General features: G+C 38.6%; 1 protein-coding gene across 8 annotated transcripts in view; it reads right to left on the minus strand.

Moving 5' to 3' along the window:
* Nucleotides 1-3,048: 3,048 nt before the first annotated feature.
* The window catches only part of ZMYM2 (zinc finger MYM-type containing 2), an 87,390-nt gene continuing 71,902 nt past the window's right edge, over nucleotides 3,049-18,536 (minus strand). For all 8 annotated transcript variants that reach the window (XM_054654150.2, XM_054654142.2, XM_077173901.1 and 5 more), the window contains 8 exons: nucleotides 17,496-17,597; nucleotides 15,481-15,575; nucleotides 14,300-14,468; nucleotides 13,242-13,393; nucleotides 9,198-9,312; nucleotides 7,869-8,120; nucleotides 7,377-7,497; nucleotides 3,049-4,763 (listed from right to left, as the gene is read on the minus strand). In XM_054654150.2, coding sequence (XP_054510125.2) covers nucleotides 4,571-4,763; nucleotides 7,377-7,497; nucleotides 7,869-8,120; nucleotides 9,198-9,312; nucleotides 13,242-13,393; nucleotides 14,300-14,468; nucleotides 15,481-15,575; nucleotides 17,496-17,597 — 1,199 coding nt within the window. In that variant the 3' untranslated portion in view covers nucleotides 3,049-4,570. The remainder of the gene's footprint in view (nucleotides 4,764-7,376; nucleotides 7,498-7,868; nucleotides 8,121-9,197; nucleotides 9,313-13,241; nucleotides 13,394-14,299; nucleotides 14,469-15,480; nucleotides 15,576-17,495; nucleotides 17,598-18,536) is intronic.

Here is an 18,536-nt window from a genome sequence, read left to right on the forward strand (position 1 = left end):
CTTGCCTGCAGCCACCTCTCACATCCTCCTCCCAGCAACAGAGGAAATGGCTGATGGTCTCCTTGAAGGATTTTTCCAAGAACTCTGTTATCTTCAGAGGTTTTCTTCTTTCATTTCACACATCAAGCAAAACCAAACCAAACCAAACACAAACAAAGGAAGGGGGGGTGGGGGGGAAGCACACTGGAGGTAGAAAAACATGACATGAAACAATCAGTAAAAGTGCTGGAATACCTCACCAGTACCTGGGACACAATACAGAGTTAACTGCATTCTTCCCTACTCATATTATGCAATTGCAAATGTGTCATGTGTGACTGCTGTATCAGTAGCTTTATTCCATAAAGATAACCAGTTCTTGGGTGAGGAAACAATTTTCCAGATATATGTATTTGGAAACACCAACACACCAATTTCCCAAAAATAAAACTCACCAGACTAAACCCTTTCACATACCTACCTCTTTTCTACATCCACCATGCGTGCAGGAATGGCTGAAAAGCTTTGAGCCAGGCTATGCAGAAAGTTGTACCAGGTGTCAGAAGCTCAGGAGGCCTCATCAGAAAGTACATCTTAAACCTGCAACTTTTAAACTCTGGTAGTTGTTCAAAGTGGACACAGTCACCCTTTTCTGTCCTGTTTCCCTGTGTCACAGACACAAACACCAGCCTGAGTTTCAAAGCCCAGGACTCATCACATGCTGGTCCCAAGTGCTGTGGCTTGTGTGCTGAGGTTTTGGGTTTCAACACTTCAAATTCAATGCTTCCAAAACATAATTCACCTTTGGTATTATAATCCAGAGACTCATTTCACCTGTGATGGCCAAACACCCTCTTACATCTCAGTAATTTAAACTCCCACTCCACTTACTCTGCCACATATTCAGTCCTGCACATAATGTGTATTATATAATGCACAACATGAGTGCAATGAATTGAAGAGTGGGTGTTTAAAAAATGGAAATTAAAATATTCAACAGCCGTTCCTAAGCGTAACAGACAAAATGGGAAAGTGGAATAGAAAAACCCTCTCCTATGTAATAAAAAGGTCAGCAAAAATGGGTATGGGATGAGTTTTCCTACCACTACTCATGCCTTTTTCTCTTCCATCTCACACACCACCTTCCTTGTGGGACTGCAAGGTTTATGGACCACCTCTCCTATGTTCCCCACCTATTTACACAGCCTCTCATAGGACAGAGTCACAGGTACTAAGAAAATAAATTTTGCTGCACTGCAGAGTCCCACTGTGAGTACTTTCAAGGTAATTAATATTGCAAAACACTGAAATTATTTCACAACCACAACCTTTTGTTCAATAAAAATCAACTGTTGTAATTTATGCTTAGTTCCCTAATTACAAAAAGCTGCATGATTCTCATTGACTGAACACAGTCACAGATGAAAAAGATGACTATCAAAGTAAATTTATTTTCTGAAAATTGCATGAATTTTTCACTGTTTCTCACACTGAACTATACTTTCTTACTGCTGCTGTCTAACTTTCTTACTGTCTTAAGGCCACTACTTTACCTGGAAATTGTTCAAAATTTGATGTGACAGCAAGGAGATGCAGAGCACATGTTGGCACGGTTGGCGAAGTTAAGAAAACCCCGCCAGGACTGGAGTGCAGGGCTGTGTGTGGACAGAGGGGTGTAGTCCCCACACTGCATTTCCCAGGTCATCTCTGCCAGAGCTCACAGGGATGCCCTCAACAGCCAGGGTGCCACTTCAAACCCTCTTAAGGAGGAAAATGAGGTTTCTTAGATACATCACCACGTGAAAGCTGTGTGCCTGTGTAGAACACAGCATCGTATTTTGTCCTGCACAGCATATACTTCCTTGACATCAACCTTATTCTACTCCAGCTGCTACAGTTCTACCAAAGGAAAAAAAAAAAGGATTTGCCCTGAACTCCTAATTACTATAAAATTACATATCTTTATTTTTCCAGAACTAAGGTATTTTATTGCATTTCGCATCACCATTCAAATTTAGGAATAAAATGCATACATCAAAGCATGATGCAGACTTGACTGCAATATCTCTGCAGTTTACAACGTTCAATCTGAACACATGAACCACTCAAAAAACATTATTGCTGATGATGGAATAGCTCCATCTTCTGGAATAAAAGTTATTTTCTTAACAACCATCTTTACATTTCCAACATGGATCTTTATGTTAAAATGTCTATTTCAAAACCCAACTTGGATATTTTTACTGACTGCAGATGAATCTTGGGTAGAAAATGGAGGGAATTTTACAACAATAATGTGGTTTCTGATAAAATTTAAGAAGCATTATTTCCTCCTGGTGCTGAAAATGCCTAGAGATTGTTCAACATGCCATAATAAAGACTGACCTTACCATTTAAGAAATAGCTGTAATCTGATTATGAGAACAAGAATTTAAAACTCTTGCTGAAGACAAAACACTCAACACATATACTTAACTTTTAGTTTCACATTAAAGGTTTGCAGTTTTACAAAAGTGTGTTTGTCATTAAACACAGTTATAATCAGGGAGCAATTGAAACCTCTGCTGAAGTCCCTGAAGTCTGAACTATAGAGAAGGGGCTGCAAGTGATCCTTACTGCTATTTATCAAAACACTTAAAAGTTATGTTTAAATGAAATATTTCAAATTTCATTTAACACAGGTAATTAGTAATGATCCCCATATGTAAATTTAACTTATGGTCAAGTCAGGTGTTAAAAAAGCAGGAGAGACCAGAACAAAACAATGACTCCAGTTCCTGATTTTATCCCTTTTATGTATCATGGGCATATTCTATGGCTGCTGTTTGAAAAAAACAGGTGTTAATGAACAAAGTTCTTAAGTATTCACTCACAAAGGGAAAGGTGCATTGAAGCTGTTGGTGATCTACTCACTGGTGCTGTGTTGTATTTCTTGATTTCACAGGAAGGGTAATGCCACCAGAAAGAAATGAAAAATTAAACATGTACATTTCCATCTCCATTTGAAATAGTGGTATATCTAAAATTAATACATACTCACAGACACACCAGAAATTTAAATGAACTTAGTTAACAAAACAAAGCAACTGAAGCTTTATTTATCTATATAGAAAGATGCATCCTTATGTGCATTCTTTTAAGCTAAGGAAAATGAAAAAGCCATGCAGCCCTTGCAAGAAATAAATCCTCAGGTGGTAATATATATATACATAGAAAGTTTCTCCTTTAGTAGATGATTCCTCTCAACAGGTAATTAATGCCATTTAGGAGAGACTTAAGCTTATGAGTACTTTATAGTAGAATACTCTACTACATTTTTTTCAGTACAACAGCAAAACCATTGCTTGAACCACCATATTGTTTGTATTAGTTAAATAAGAGCAAGTAACAGAACTTAAGCAGTTAAACATGTATCTGGAAATCAGACTACTTAAGTAAAGTAAGCACAAGGAAAGGATATAGAGCAAATGAAAGGATTTTTCTTCAAGAAAAATCACCTTTCGACTTGTTGCAACTTCACATCTCATATGGCTTTTGAATGGAGGCATTAGTTAAAAGAATCTTTCCACCCATAGTCAAGTATTGACTGTATTTAAATACAGCAATGCAAGGACAAACAAGTTAAAAATTTAGCATACCATATTGCTTTATGTAATATGGCATAGAACCCCTTTCTATAAGGCTACAAAGGACAAATTTACATTAATATGAGGTACTGGCATTTATGATTGGAAAAGTAAAGATGAAAAAAGGATTATACAGCATTGTCATCAGACATCTCTTTTTTTTTCCTTTTTCTTTTTTTTTTTTGAGGGGCTTTTGGTTTTAGTTTTCCTTTTTACAAAATATGTGTCTTGATGACCGCATGCTCTAAGCTTATATTCACTTATTTTTACATATATATTTTATTTGTAGGGGCAATTGAGAGAGAGTCACAAATAACGAAAGGACACTAAGGTTTTAATAAGGGCAACAAAAAAGTGTTTTCACCAGAATAGATTCACATTACAGTACACCAATATTGACAGCATTCTCTTTTGTCTATTTTTGGTACATAAGATGGAATCTCTCTACATAACCTTATAAGGCTTCAGTAACTAAAAAGTAAAAAACCTATTAGTTTACAATTCATTTAAAAATTCTGAAAGACACAGCAAGTTCTAAACTTTAGTAGTGCTACCCATACACAACCATCTGGTTTCAGAAGCCATTAAAAGAGCCTCCTCCAAGGGAGCTTCCAACAGCAGAGTTGTGCAACATGGATGTATCTTACTACGAGGGGAAAAAAAAATTACACATGGCACATTCTCATTCATATTTTGCAATGTAAAAAGTTACAAACATACCTAATCAAATAAATAATAAAAAAAGAATCTGAAATGTGTTTGTTATGTATCCTAAAATCACTACGCAGAATAATGGAGACTTTCACTCACAAACTATTTACATGGTAATACCCGGGTGAGGGTACACACTGCTACAAAACTCATAAAACAAAGGGTAAACTTGAAATGTTTTCCATAGTAAAGGTCTAGCAGCATGACTATATCTAATGCTGTTTGTTGTCTTTGACAGTTTTTGGAAGTTTGTTTTAATCTATGTCTTCGTCCAGTTCATAATTGTCTTTATCATAAATATCTTTTACTAAAAGAACCCGTACGAGCATATTTTCCAAAGTGTTGCGGTCCAGTGAGGTGGCAGTGTACCAGATGGGGCTCTCTGCCGACACCGAGCACTCCGGCTGCAGATAGAACATGTCTGTCCTCTGGTTCAGATTCTGTGGGCTACCAGGAGGAAAACACAGCGGGTTAGAAACAGAGCCTCACAGGACAAAACAGAACGTTAGCAGCTCCAAAATCTTGCACAAACAAACTTCTAACTGCACCTAGGCAAGTTACCAAAAACCCCAAACCAACCAGAACGAAAAGAATAATGTGAAGAAATGTGGTCTTGTTGACAGAAGGAGCCTTGCCTGGTCGGGCACAAACCCAGCCAGTCCCACATCTGCAGAGCCCCAGATGCCTGGGACTCAGCAAGCATGCAAGAGATCACAGACTCTTCAAAAACCTGCACATCCAGGTCTTGCTAAACCAGAAAGTGCTTTCCATGATTTGCAAAGAGACCCAACACTAATTACACCAACTACATCAATAATTGCTCACACAATTGTTGGCTGACGTGGCTACCTCTGAATGTAAAGCCTGGGGTTCCCTTGAAAAGCCAAGGATGGTAGTTCTGAGATGCACAGAAGTGTAAGCAGCTAAAATCTCTCCTCCTCCTGTTATATTTAAAAGGTTGGTTGTTATAAATCTTAATCCCTTAATTCCTTAGCTGCCATTTTATGGAATTACATGCAGCTCAGAAACATCCTTTAAGACCCTAGAGAAGACTTCTTTCAGGAAATCTTAGCAGTTCATCCATTTAGGCAAGTCTCAGAAAAGAATTTTCAGTTCTGGATGAGCAAGTGATCACTCAAGCTCCCTCCTTCACAAATACTGCAGACTTCAGGAGTCAACTATATTTCATGTTTCTTCAGTAAAAATAAGGATTTTCACCAGCTCACCTTCCCAAATTGGTTGATAAGATTTCAGGTGTTGCTCTTCACCTGCTGAGGTGACTGTCAGATTGTTTTGCTCTCATGTAAATCAGATTAAGAGTCAGATAAGGAGTAAAGTATGGTTGTTTAAAATAGTCTACTAATTTAAATATTTTAACCTCCTTCCTACTTGCTTGAAACAACAGTATTTTTATAGGAACAAGCAATCACAGAATCACAGAATCAATCAGGTTGGAAAAGACTTCTGGGATCATCAAGTCCAATTTGTGGTCCAACACCTCCATGTCAACCAGACCATGGCACTGAATGCCACATCCAGTCTTTCCTTAAGCACCTCCAGCACCTCCCTGGGCAGCCCATTCCCATGGCTAATTACCCTTCCTGTGGAGAAATTCCCCTCTAATGTCCAACCTAAACCCATCCAAGTGCAGTTTGAGACTATAATGAGACAATAATACAGTCCTTCATAGCTGTGAATGAAAACATCCTGAAATTTCAACTATGCAGCTGTCCACTGGTTGCCAAGTATGTTTCAAACAGCTGGCATTACCTAAAATTTTACAATAGTTTTTACAGTGTTAAATATTCCATTTAAAATATTTCAACAAAATTAAGAAGCAGAACCAGGAGAACAGTCTTGCTGCTTTATTTAACAATGGTGACCAACATCTGCAAGACAGCATGGCTTGAAACCACATCATAACTGATGCTCCAAATGGGTTTAAGAGCATTCTTTTCTCACAAAGTTGAGGTGTTCCTCCTAAAGAAAAGAAATTATGTGGTCTCTCCCCCAGTGACTGTGTAACTCAGTCCAAAAAGCCAACTTAGACTTTTTAATGACAAATCCTCCCCAAATCATGAAAGTACAGAAAGTGAAGGCAAAATCCCCCTGCAACAACCAGGATCAACTGAGTTTTTGAAAAACAGGTGGTTGCATTAACAGACCACAACCTCTTTTTTACTTGTTTCTCTCTATAGCACCACATGCTTGTACTTCTGCTGATGCTGTGTGTGAGCTCCTTCCTCACCTTTCAGACCATAATGCTGTTTCCTAACATGCATTGAGTCTCATACTTAATTTACTGTCTTGTATATACCAGGTGATTTTATTTCTTTGGTATCACTTGCCCTCATTTCCCTTAGAGTTATACAAAACATTAAAATCAGTCACTTGAATGGCTGTTACAGTTAAGGAAAAATACTTTCCAAGAAATCTTGTTTTCAAGCTTCCAAAACACTTAGCTAGTAAATAAATTTTTTTAAGAGTTGCCTAAGCTTTTTTTTTTAATGTAATAAATTCTGCTTCCTTCCTTCCTGCACAATTAATTGTAGAGATTGGATGGAAACAAGCTAGTTCTAAATACTGGGTTAATGCCAGTAGTCGTTTACCTACCACAAAATATTTCAAACATGCTTCCACACTGGGTACCTCAAAAGCATCTACATTTCAGATGCCTGATAACTTATAATGAAGCAAATTTGTTGTCTTAACCCAATTCTTAGTGAAGAGATGGGGACCTCACAAACAAAACCCTCAGTAGCAAAACCCACCAGAATTCTTGCTGGCAATTCTCTGCAGAGATACTTGGTATTCCCAGGTAAGAGAATTGAATTGTATTGTTATTCCCAGATGGAGCCCTTGAAAACTAACACTGAAGTACTCCACTGCTCCCACACTTAATGCACATTTTGTCCAGATACAGAACTGGAGATTTCATTTAGGTATTTTTCAGGAAATTTCAATCCATTCCCTTTGTTTGAGCACATTTAATGTTGCATCAAAACAGTTCCTTTCTGGTTTACTCTAGACCCTGTCTGTATTACCCTGTATCACACTTACCTTTTAGACAGATAGCACTCAAACATTTTCACAGGGCATCTAGCTGGATCAGATGTGTTTTCAATTTGTTCAAATACTGGCACATCATCTTCATGTTTCCTTTTTCCAGTAGCAATTTTATCTTTAAGAAGAAAATCAACAACATCTAAGCTGTAACTTGAAATTATTTTACATTTTTCAGTAAAATTCCCCATAAGAAGCCCACCAAGTACCACAAGTTAGTTACCACAATGGTGCAAATCTGCAAACTGGAAATGCCACCCACAGCCACAGGAAAGTCACAGCATTTCACATGGAGACCAGTGGGCTCAAATAAACTCAGAGACCCTGCAGTCCCCATGGACCACACACTCCAATTAGAGCTCTGGGAGCTGAGAGCTGCTAGACTTAGCATGCAAAGGCAGAGCTCTGGCTCCTGGCCAGGTGCCCAGATGTCCCTCCTCAGTGCCATGTGGATGCTCCTGCAATACTAATTTTGAACTGCCATAGTACCTTCATTATCAGCTCTGCACAGGGAAGACACTTGATATCGAAGACAAGCTTTGCTTTCCATAGTTAGCGGATTTTTCTTCCACTGTCTAAAAACAGTGCCAAAAGAAAGTCTTAAATGCTGCTCCACTGTTTTCAGGCCAAAATATTTAGTGTTAAAGTAGAACAGAGTATTCAAAAGAGCAACAGGTGAATGTGATCCTAGCTGTTTAATCCTCCAAAGGTAATCTTCTTCAACTCGAGAGAATATTGATCCTTGGAAAGAAAGAATAGTAGGGAAAATACAATGGATTAGCCCATGAACTGTCAAGATAAAAAAAAAATCAAGTGTTTTTTTTACTGTGAAATGTAGCAAAATGATCATGACAGAAGCTGCTGATAAACTTATTTATTTTTATGTCCACACTCCCCAAACCCATGTATTAAAGACACTCACTGAGACAGTCGGTGGGAAATTTCAGTAGAGGCAATTTCAGAGAGAACACATTTCTGTTTAATTACAACAGCATTTCTGACATGCAGCTCTCTCATGCTATTTCACAGAAATTAATGTTCAATGGAGTAACCTTAATTCCATCATAAAAGGCATATATTTGAGTTCATTTTATTCTGCTCAGGTTAAGGCCTCCAAACATTGTACCTTCTTCTTTCTTATTACTAATGGATATCTCACTTGGAAAGCATTCCTGGACCATAAGAGGATGAGGAAGGGCCCAACACAGAGGCTCTCTGGGCTGTACTGAGAGAAGCCAATATTGAGAAAAGAAAGGAAAGGGTCTGGCAAGGACAAGCCTCAAGTGAGGATTATGAAAAAGATGGTAGAACACCTGATTCTGTACTTCAGCACCAGTATTGGTCTGCTGGGAAAAATCTGCTTTCTCCATGAACAAAAATGATCCTTCTGAGGAGAAGACTCTCAGCAAAGAGTCCTCCTAATCCAGATCAGAAATTCTAAAATACATCAATTGTTAGCCCTACCTACACATAGTGCAGCGCCCCCCTGCCTGCTTCCATCTGGGGGAAAAAATGGGCAAAAAAATAAGTTCAGCTCAGGTAAAAACTACAGGTCAAAGAGCTTTTTTTAACTTTCTCTCCTAAAGATGGGTAGTAATTTTTAAGTGAGTGGCAAAAACAACTCTTGTAGCATGGATTACCCAGAAATAAGACAAATAAAAACAGATAGAGTTTTAAATTAAATCTTAGAAGACACGTCTGTAATTCTTCATCAACTGCTATTGCAATGCATAACATATATATACATATATATATGCATGCTTAAGAATACATAACTTGTAAGAGATGAAAACCATACATGACCAAAAAGAAAATTACCATCTGGAAGTATGCTTGGCTGCCAGCTTCGAAGGATTTTATTTAATTCCTGTTCAAACGTCTGGTAGATTGGATCAATAAATATGTTGTCTTTCCGATTACTCCTATATAAATACTAGAGAAAAGAGAGAGACACAGCATTTACAATTCCAGATTAGAATAACTCCTGTGCTACAGGGTTTTCTTTTTTTCATAACTGTGCAAGTGTGGTACTGAAAAGCAGTATCTAAAAATAAAGCTAAGCCACCTTTCCAATATCTAACAGGTAACAGTTACTTCCAATATAATTGTATGTTGTAAATTTCTAACTGGATATGAATCATAGTTTAATTACAACTAATATTTTTCTCTAAGATTTCCTGTGTGCAACATTGTATCAGTGAATGGGGAGTCATTAAAAAATCCCCAAATCACAAACAACTAATTTATCTTATCCTACAACTAGGCCTTCAAAAAAAATCCAAAACCAACCCATATTTAGCAAGAGTCTGCCCTTTTAAATGTGAACTCCAGACAGTGACAAAACCATCTTCAATACAAAAGTGGAAGAAAAAACCCCACCCATATATTTGTGGTAATAATATACAGCAATACAAGAAAGATGATAGGATGGTGCAAGGCACTGGCCTATTCTGCAGTCTAATTATCTTACCCCTCTTGATCTTACAAAAATTCTTTTGAACCTTTACCAAGAATTAATGGCTGAGGACTACTGTTTGACACTATCATCTCTGAGACATTTCTAAGAAAGGGAGGATTGGCTTCTTAATTTCCCACTTCAGCGTTATCTTTGCAAGAACATGCCTGTTAGTAAATACAATAAAAGTGACGGACAAAAAACGCATTTGCTTCTGGAAATGACATCTATTTCTTGAAATACCATGCTTGAAATCACATTAACCACAACACTGATAGGTGATTATGGTTCAGTACATCCTAGCCTCCTTATCTTTGCACTTAATTTTATAATCAGGGTAAATGAATGAATACACTTCCTACAGGTTTTCAACAACATTTTCATTTAGATAACTATTTTATATGGTAAGTTTAACTAACTCCTCAAAGAAAAATATTCCCTCATATGTGCTTGTTTCCATGTACACCAGTTTTGATTTCATAAAGCAATTCTAAGCTAGATAATACAGCTCACTGTAAGCTTCATGGCATTTGCCCTTCCATTCCCTGGCACTTTTTTCCACCACGTAATTCTCTCTGGTTTGCATTAAACACTTACACTGAACGCTGGCAGTGAAAATGAAGACTGAAAACTGGTTCAAAACCAATCCACACTCAAGCCTGTGAGAACTCAACTAAAAATACTTCTTCCTGTTTCAGAGTAAGTGTTGACTAAACCCTGGCATCCCCAGCTCAAGTCTGAAGCTCCCCAGAGCACTGGCACTGGAGGGTCTATAGAAGGATGATGTTGTGCAGCAGGACAGACTCCAACCTACCACCCAAGCCTGCAAACCTTCATTCCCAAACCACTTTGCCCTGCTGCTCTACAAACCCTACAGGGGCAGCATGAGCACAAGCCATTCCCACCTGAGATGAGCTCTACTGAGATGAGCATGGGAAGGAACTGGATGTGCCTCTGAATCCCACAGTGGAGGACAACAGGCTGAATCACTGTGCACAGCAATTTTGTCTGACCTTCAGACAAACATCTGCCAAACTCTGGCAGCCTGCCCAAACAGCCCTGTTACCAGACATACGAAAAACAAGAAAAAAAACCCCAAACCAAATCCCAATAATCCCAATTAGGGACAAAGAATGAAGGCCATGATGCAACAAAGGAGCACTGCAGGCTAACACCTTCCTCTAGATGAATCCTCTCCACTAGATGCCTGCCTGACCATGCAGCAGCCTTTAATTCTAAGTGTGTTATCCTTCAGGATCACTACTTTAGAGCTATCAAAAGCATTACTGAACCACTTCTGTCTGAAAGCAGAACAATTTCAGCTGTAAATTAACCTGAACTGAGAAACTGCACCATCTGACTCAGGGACTGGTTTCCTGGAACAGATTTTACAGTGTTTCCTTTAGGAAAAAGTTGTTCTACAAACTTAAAAAAGAAAACAACCAACTTAGGACTTGAAGACTCCTGAGCTCAAGCCACATTCTATCCATGAGGAAAAGCTCCAAACTGAGTATTTAGCCACAATGAGTGCAGTAATGCTCTTGGAAGGGGAATGTACTTTTTTTACTAGCCTATGGTTCCTACATCCTCTTCCCTTGAAGAGATATTTACTCTAGGATAGCAAAACATTAATGATCATTGGCCCAACCGTATTCTTAAATAGCATCATTACATCTCCTCTGAGCCCCTTCCAAGTTCAACAAAGCCAATACCTTTGATGCAGTAGCAGACAATTTATTCTCTTTCAGGGTAGGGGTTGTCAAGTGGAAAGGAAATTTCTAAGCAAATTCTAGAAGGCAATGGAGTTTCATTGTGCATGTGACAATTGCATTGCATTTAGTGTACCACTAGCTTGCTTAAATATGTTTCTTCAAAAGGGTGGTAATATTTGCCCCCAAATATTTGCCATTTGCACACAGGTGATGGCTGCAGCCCTTCACAGCTCGTGTTCCTGTCTCTCACTTGCTGTCTGCCTTTGTGAAATGCAAGCTCATCAGGACACAGCACATCTTCCTACCAGTCTGGCCAACAAATCAGGGCTGTTCACACTGCCTGAATTAAATCCTGGACAAAAAGTATAGGCAGTAAATTACAGTAAAATGACCACATGTTGCTTCACTAATGTTCCAGCACTGTGTATGTGTATTAGGCCTCATGATAATTGTAGCTGCCACACAAACTATGGTTCTGAAGAGCTGAAAAAAAGATATTTTATACACAACTAGCTTTCATGACTGACAAAATAGACAATGTCAAAGGTACAAAGAGAAAGATTAAAAAATATTGTTTGAGTTCCATTTTATAAACACATACTTCCCTCTGTGTACTGTTTATCTGCTTAAGGTGAGTATTTTCAATTCAACAGAAAGGTACAGAGAGACAGTGTATCATGCAAGTGCAGAAGCAGAAAGCTAGCTCAACTTGAAACACACCTTGTAGCAATATTGACTAAAAAGCCACTGACTAAAATCAATGTTTGCTTCTCAAGTTTCAACAATGAGGCAAAGGTAGCAACTAACTCTTTATTTTTGCACACATGCAACACAGGAAAATTACTATTTTGCTACTTATTTTTAAAATACTTCAATTTTAAAAACTGTTCTTGATTCAAGTCCTCTGCCTCAAGTATGGAATAGTTTAAGTAGAACTGCAAACCCTGTGAGCAGCTTGCTTTCCACATCATACACATCTTTTATTCCCTTTTAACTTGAATGAAATTTTCTGTGCACTCAGCTCTGAACACTGCTTATTTTGCCTATGTTTTGCCTTATGTAGCAAAAATTAAGACAGCCCTCCCTGCTTAAAAGATCAGCTTCTCTAATTACCTAGCAATAGGTTACAGCCTTCACATCCACTACATCCAACCTGACTCCTTCCCATCTTACTATGTGTAGGACAGTCAACACAGCAGAGTTTCTTGCACTCTCTCCTGCCTGGCCACAATCTGCAATACCCAGTAAATCAGACCCTCCCCAAAAGACAATTTAGATTGTTTCCTCTATATGCTAAGGAACTGAATTAGTCAAAGGCTTAGAGATCATGCCTTGTTTCATTCTGTTTTTACACTGGACATCTTTAGCAAACAAAATGAAGCACAGCATTTAAGAAGACTATGTCGTTTTTGACTGGGTTAATTACTTGCTTTAACCCAGCAAGAGGCTTAAAATTATTAGAATATACCAATGTGTGTTTGAGCTTTCAGGATGGGTCTGCAAACTCATTTCTTACACAGACAGCTCTCTACAACATGATGACACAGCACCCTGTGTAAAGGGTAGCCCTTTATACACAGCCATGTATAAAGGGTAGCTCCTAGCCAGTAAATCCATGTTATCTCCACTCTTCTACTGAAATGGGTTACAGTCAAATCAGCAGCTCCATTTCCCATCTCTACAGCCTCTACTAACCTCCTGAATTCCAAGACACAGATAATAGATGCTGTCAGGTGCATAGTTCTCTCCATTAGGCCTTCGAATTTCATTGACAAAATGTGTCAACCCATAGTTTAACTCAGCTGAAGTATGTGATAATAGATCTTCCTTTAATTTCACAGACTTTACTGTAAAATAGAGAAGAAATGCTACATTATACAACAGAATTGTCACACAGTGAAGGTGGGATGGGGTACTTTTTGACTGAAAACTGGGAAACTGGCTTGATGTCCTCTCCATTAACCAATGAATGAGACTAAAATGTACTAGGCAGTTAAAATGTTAGGTCTGTATTAAAACAATCAAGGCTCCCACAGTAAAGTCTAGTTAACCAAATGCAGTAACACCTGCTAACAAATGTACAGTCATGCACAGCTCAGGATGACACAGAGGCAGCCCAAGATGCTGAAGTGAAGCCAGTGGTGTAGAGGGGCACCTTCAGGGGAAACAGCAGTTTCCAAAGACCCAAGAGCACAACACAAGGGTGCTGAGACGCATGTGGGAGCTGAAGAGCAGCAGGAGTAGCAGCAATTCCCCTTTTCCCCCACAGTACAAATGTGTACAGAGAGGAGAGCTGCAGAAAGAGCAGCATGGCTCCAGGGGATCAAAGGACACCTTGTGCCAGAGCTCCACAGCCAGGTCATGCCAGCCTCAGAGGAAGATCTCCTTACAGGATAAAGAGTAGGCCTTGCCATTTAGAAGCCCAGAAACAGTGTGAGCCCTGAAGTGAGTTAGAATATGAGGAAAAATAGGATGCAAACAAAACATTAAAATGGTCGCAGAAAATCAGAATAGCCAAGAAGGTGCTGTCCTAGCTTTCATGAGAAGTGTGAGACCCAGCATTTTGAACCAAACAGGAGAAACTAGAAGAAAAAGAGTTTGGCAACTCTGCGGTAAAATAATCTCAGTCATGCTGGAAACATTAAGGACATGAGAAAAATTCGATCAAAAATTCCAGCTGAGAGTCACACAAAAAGCAGGTGAGAATCCCTAGCAGGTCAGAATGTGGATGGCAGATTTCTGGCAATACTTACTTGATTTCAGCTCCTCTAGCTCTGGAAGCTGCTGGTCTAAGTGGCGGGACTTTACCCAGTGCTTCCAGGCGTTCACCCCGTAGGCGTATTTGAAGGGAAAGCTGCACTCGGAGTTCTCGGAGCTGTCATCGTGCGCCTGGTACTCTGACACGGCTTTCCTCTTCACACCCTGCCACGGCAACACAGAGGGTAAGGCCACCAGCAGGGACACAGCACCTGGCACAGCCAGCTGCGGGCCAAAGGGCACAATGAACCCCAGTGCACTCACACAACGTCAGCGTGTCCATGCACAGGGAGCTGAAGATGGGACAAATCTGTGCCACAAGGCTCCACTCCTCAAATGAACCCTTTGCCAATGGAAAAGGCAGCACTGGTTCCAGATTAAAGCATGCCTAGCAGAGCATATGTGATAATGTCCAGTGCATAATAGCAAAAGCTATTTTTTTAAAAATTTTTTTACTATTATTTTTACTATTATTTTTAAAATATTTTTTTACTCCAGATTTGATACTAGAAAGACCCATTTATTATTAGAAAGCTTTAGTAGAAGTTGGCTGTTTTTTTTTAAAGCTGCAATATCTACTGCAGTTATTGGAACAAAACCATTTCAGCTTTGTGGCAGACATAGGAAACTATTTCTTGGTAGTGTCCTCCTAAATAAAAGACTATGGTTAATTTGTATCCAATGTCTAAACTAAGATTGGCTAAAAATAAAATCTGGGAAAATTACAAGCAAATAAAAAAAAAGTTTAACCTCTTTTATATGGTATGGCTCCCATTATGAACCATGGTAATGACAATGTTTTTCCATCTTACTATCAAATTAAACCAAGACCTCTTTGTTCAAAGCAGAAGGTAAAGCAGCATTGCTAAGAATACAGTAGGTATATACACAGTGGCACATTCCACCAACAGTTCTGCCACTGTGAAGCAAAAACAGGATCAGAATTTACACATCACATTCATATCAAATCCTACAGTTATCTGCAACAGACATACCACTGAAATAATTTTATTACTTGAAATGTATCAATGTATGTCATAAAGATAGGATATTAGGTATGAGTAGACAGTAACACGCTGTAAATCATTATCAGAACTAAAACCAAAAGAAAAGGATATTTTTTCCTACATAAATTTTTGTGCTTTTCTTGATATTTTTAATACCATGAAAAAATTACCTTCTTTTTGGACCGAGGCCTTGGCTGTTCCTCATATTCTTCACCAAAAACAGGAGGTAACAAAAACTCATTTTCTGTATCCAGCTCCTCAGTTGCTGAAAATACATTAACAGAAACTTATTTCTAAGTGTATTTTAAATAACATTGCTTTGAAAAAAAACCAATTACCTATATTGGTGTGCCTTAACATAAGGTGTCCACAAAGGCACACAAATAAACACAACCAAATGCTGGATTTTGGTAAGAGGAAACAAACCTGGTTTTATATTCAAACTAAAACAAAGCTGTCAAATTGTAAAACAAAGCTGTCAAATAGTTTATTTCTAAGTAGGTTTCAGAGTACACAATGCTCAACATTTCAAGTATTATCTGAAGTTGCTAAGGCAGGATTTCTCACTGTAGACTCATATATAATGTTTTCTGCCCAGGCTGTCTTTGGTATCAAAAATTCTTAGGTATGGTGAGAATGAGCAGCTTTGACTGGAAAAAATACAAATTAACTTAGTACATATAGTTTTGTTCATGTATTTAGATGATTTCTATACATGTTTTGTTATTTCTTGTAGCACATTACACTTAGTTTAAAACATTAAGAACCAGAAGGCAAACTCCTTCAGTGAAACTGGTTTAGTCTTTATCTATACAAGTGGTGGAGGTCTAGCTCATGATGGATAACACAGTTGAGTTTGGTAAGCAGATGTATGGCAATCCCTCAAAATACTGTTAATTTAACATTTCAGGTAGGATTGAGGACTCTATTTCAGGGAGGAATGAGACAAGGCATGAATGGATGTAGTGTTGCAAGTCCCACCCTTTATTTACTTTATTGAAGATGGTTCATCCCTCATTTAGCCATCAAAGAACGTTTTCACTCAAAATTGAATGCTCTTCTGATAATCTGATTTCACCACCTTATTTCTCAAGACAGCTCTCCAACTGGAGCAGATGAAACAGCACTTACATGCAGAGATTTCAGAACTCTGCCCCAGACTCAAAAGCAGTCCTTCTCCTGATACCACAAAGAATCTTATCTCAGAAGCACTTCAGTGTAATCAATGCCTCTTAGAGACTGCTGCTACTTACTACTCCAACTTGCTTATTTCTTTTCTTCTATGGTTTTTCTTTCTCATGTACCCAGCTTCACTTAAAAAGAGGGTTAAAAAACTAGTATGCATCTGACTAGTGAATTTCCCAGGATTAAGGTCAGCCTAACCCCCAGGCCTTCTCTTTAAATTAGGCATAGAGAAAACTGGACATCTGCTGGAGATAGAAGTAGTCTTCAGCACAAAAGGAGCCTGTCAGCTCCTGCAGAACCTGCCCAGCTGAGGTATGAGAGTCATGTGTCCAACAGAAGCTCTGAAAGAGGGACAGTAACTACAGCCAGAAGCTTTCTTGGATCTTGGATTGACTGGGGTATGGTGTAAGAAAACAGACACCATTCCCTGCATTCTGTAGAGTGGGAGAAATTGTACTAGATAGCATCAAGAGTTTCTTTCAAGAAAGGCAGTGATTTTTTCCTGCTAATTCAAATAACGCTACCACTTCAAATGCTGACATGGACATTACCAAGATATTAAAAGGTAACACAAGTGGTGTGCAGCATGCCAACTTGCCTGTCAATTTTCTAACAAACTTGAGTGGGAAGTTGACTCCTTAGTAATTTCTCTAAGTCATGAAAATACCTGGAAATTGAAGAATGCATTCATTATGTTTTCCATGACACATGCCATCTGAGTCCTTGAGCCTTCAAAACAACTCATGCACCCAAGTTCTTTGTGAATGGTTAACTTCCCCTTTTCTTTGCATTGTTTCAAATACTGTATTTAGAAAGATGGAAGAACTCATTCAGAAGTCCCCCATCCATGCCCCAAAGGCATGGCAAAGTTTTACCTAACTGTAGTCAGTCAGACAGGTGGATCCTGCAATCAAATAAAGCTTCTCTGAAAGGATGATTAAACAAGGCACAAGGGCTGCCCAGAGTGTCACAGTATTTATTAAAATCACAGAAGAATTACCTCTTGGAAAGTCTATTTCAATATCGAGGTCTGGCTCATATGGAACATCGGGCAAGCTTGTCCGTGACTCTGAGTTTAGGAGATTGGTGTCAGCTATCACACCTGTTTAAAACAAAAGGAAAACATTTCATTATTTTAACCAACACATGGATTAGCCAAATGGAGCAGATCTACAACTTTAGAAGCTGAGTTGTTCTAAAACTGATTGTTCTGCTCATTCTCATCCTACATTTTCTTGTTCTTGGGATCTCGTATTTACATTTCCAACCTGATTTCCTTCAAACATAAAACATACTTACTAGCCCATTGTTCTTCTCCATAAAGGTGAGTCAGCAAAGCACATGTATAGAAAATCAAATATTGGTGAACCTGGATCATATCAACCAATCCCAGAATTCAAACAATCTTGCCAAAACTAACTGTCTATTTTCCTACCTGATCCTGTCACAACAGAACAGACTTTCAATTCTGCTTTTGTAGGATCTGTTTCTCAAATAAGGCAGGGAGAAACAAAGCTTGAACTCTCTCCAACTTCTGGTAAACACTGATTGCTCCAAATTCAGTCCTCTGTAAGTGAGCATGCTCTGATCCCATACATCTGCTCATTTAGCTAGCTGTACTTCACAAAAGAGAGCAAGAAACTGAAAATGACAACCTTGCAGTGCTACCAGAAATGTGCAGTTTTAGTAGAAGAATGGCAATAGATCAGAATACAGTAAGCCTCCCAGGACTGCAGCTCCACTGGCCTCCTACATAACAAGGCACAAAGTGTAAGTGTATGTAATTTGTCAATAACCTTTCAGAAATCTGTTGAAAGACCTTGGAAAAAACCTTCAAATTTTCATCTGAGTGAAGGCAAATTTTCCTGGAAAGACATAGGAAAGACTTGAAGATTTGGGCAAGCAGAGCCAGGAAAGAAGAGCAAAGAGACATGGGCACTGAGAAACTAAAACTACAAAGTATAAAGTATGTGGGACTTTTTGATCTTTGGATATAAATTTTTATTATGAGAATAATGTGTTGGTTGTTGCCCAGTAGTGC

This window comes from Agelaius phoeniceus, chromosome 2 (assembly GCF_051311805.1).
Source record: "Agelaius phoeniceus isolate bAgePho1 chromosome 2, bAgePho1.hap1, whole genome shotgun sequence".
NCBI classification, from domain to species: Eukaryota; Metazoa; Chordata; class Aves; order Passeriformes; family Icteridae; genus Agelaius; species Agelaius phoeniceus.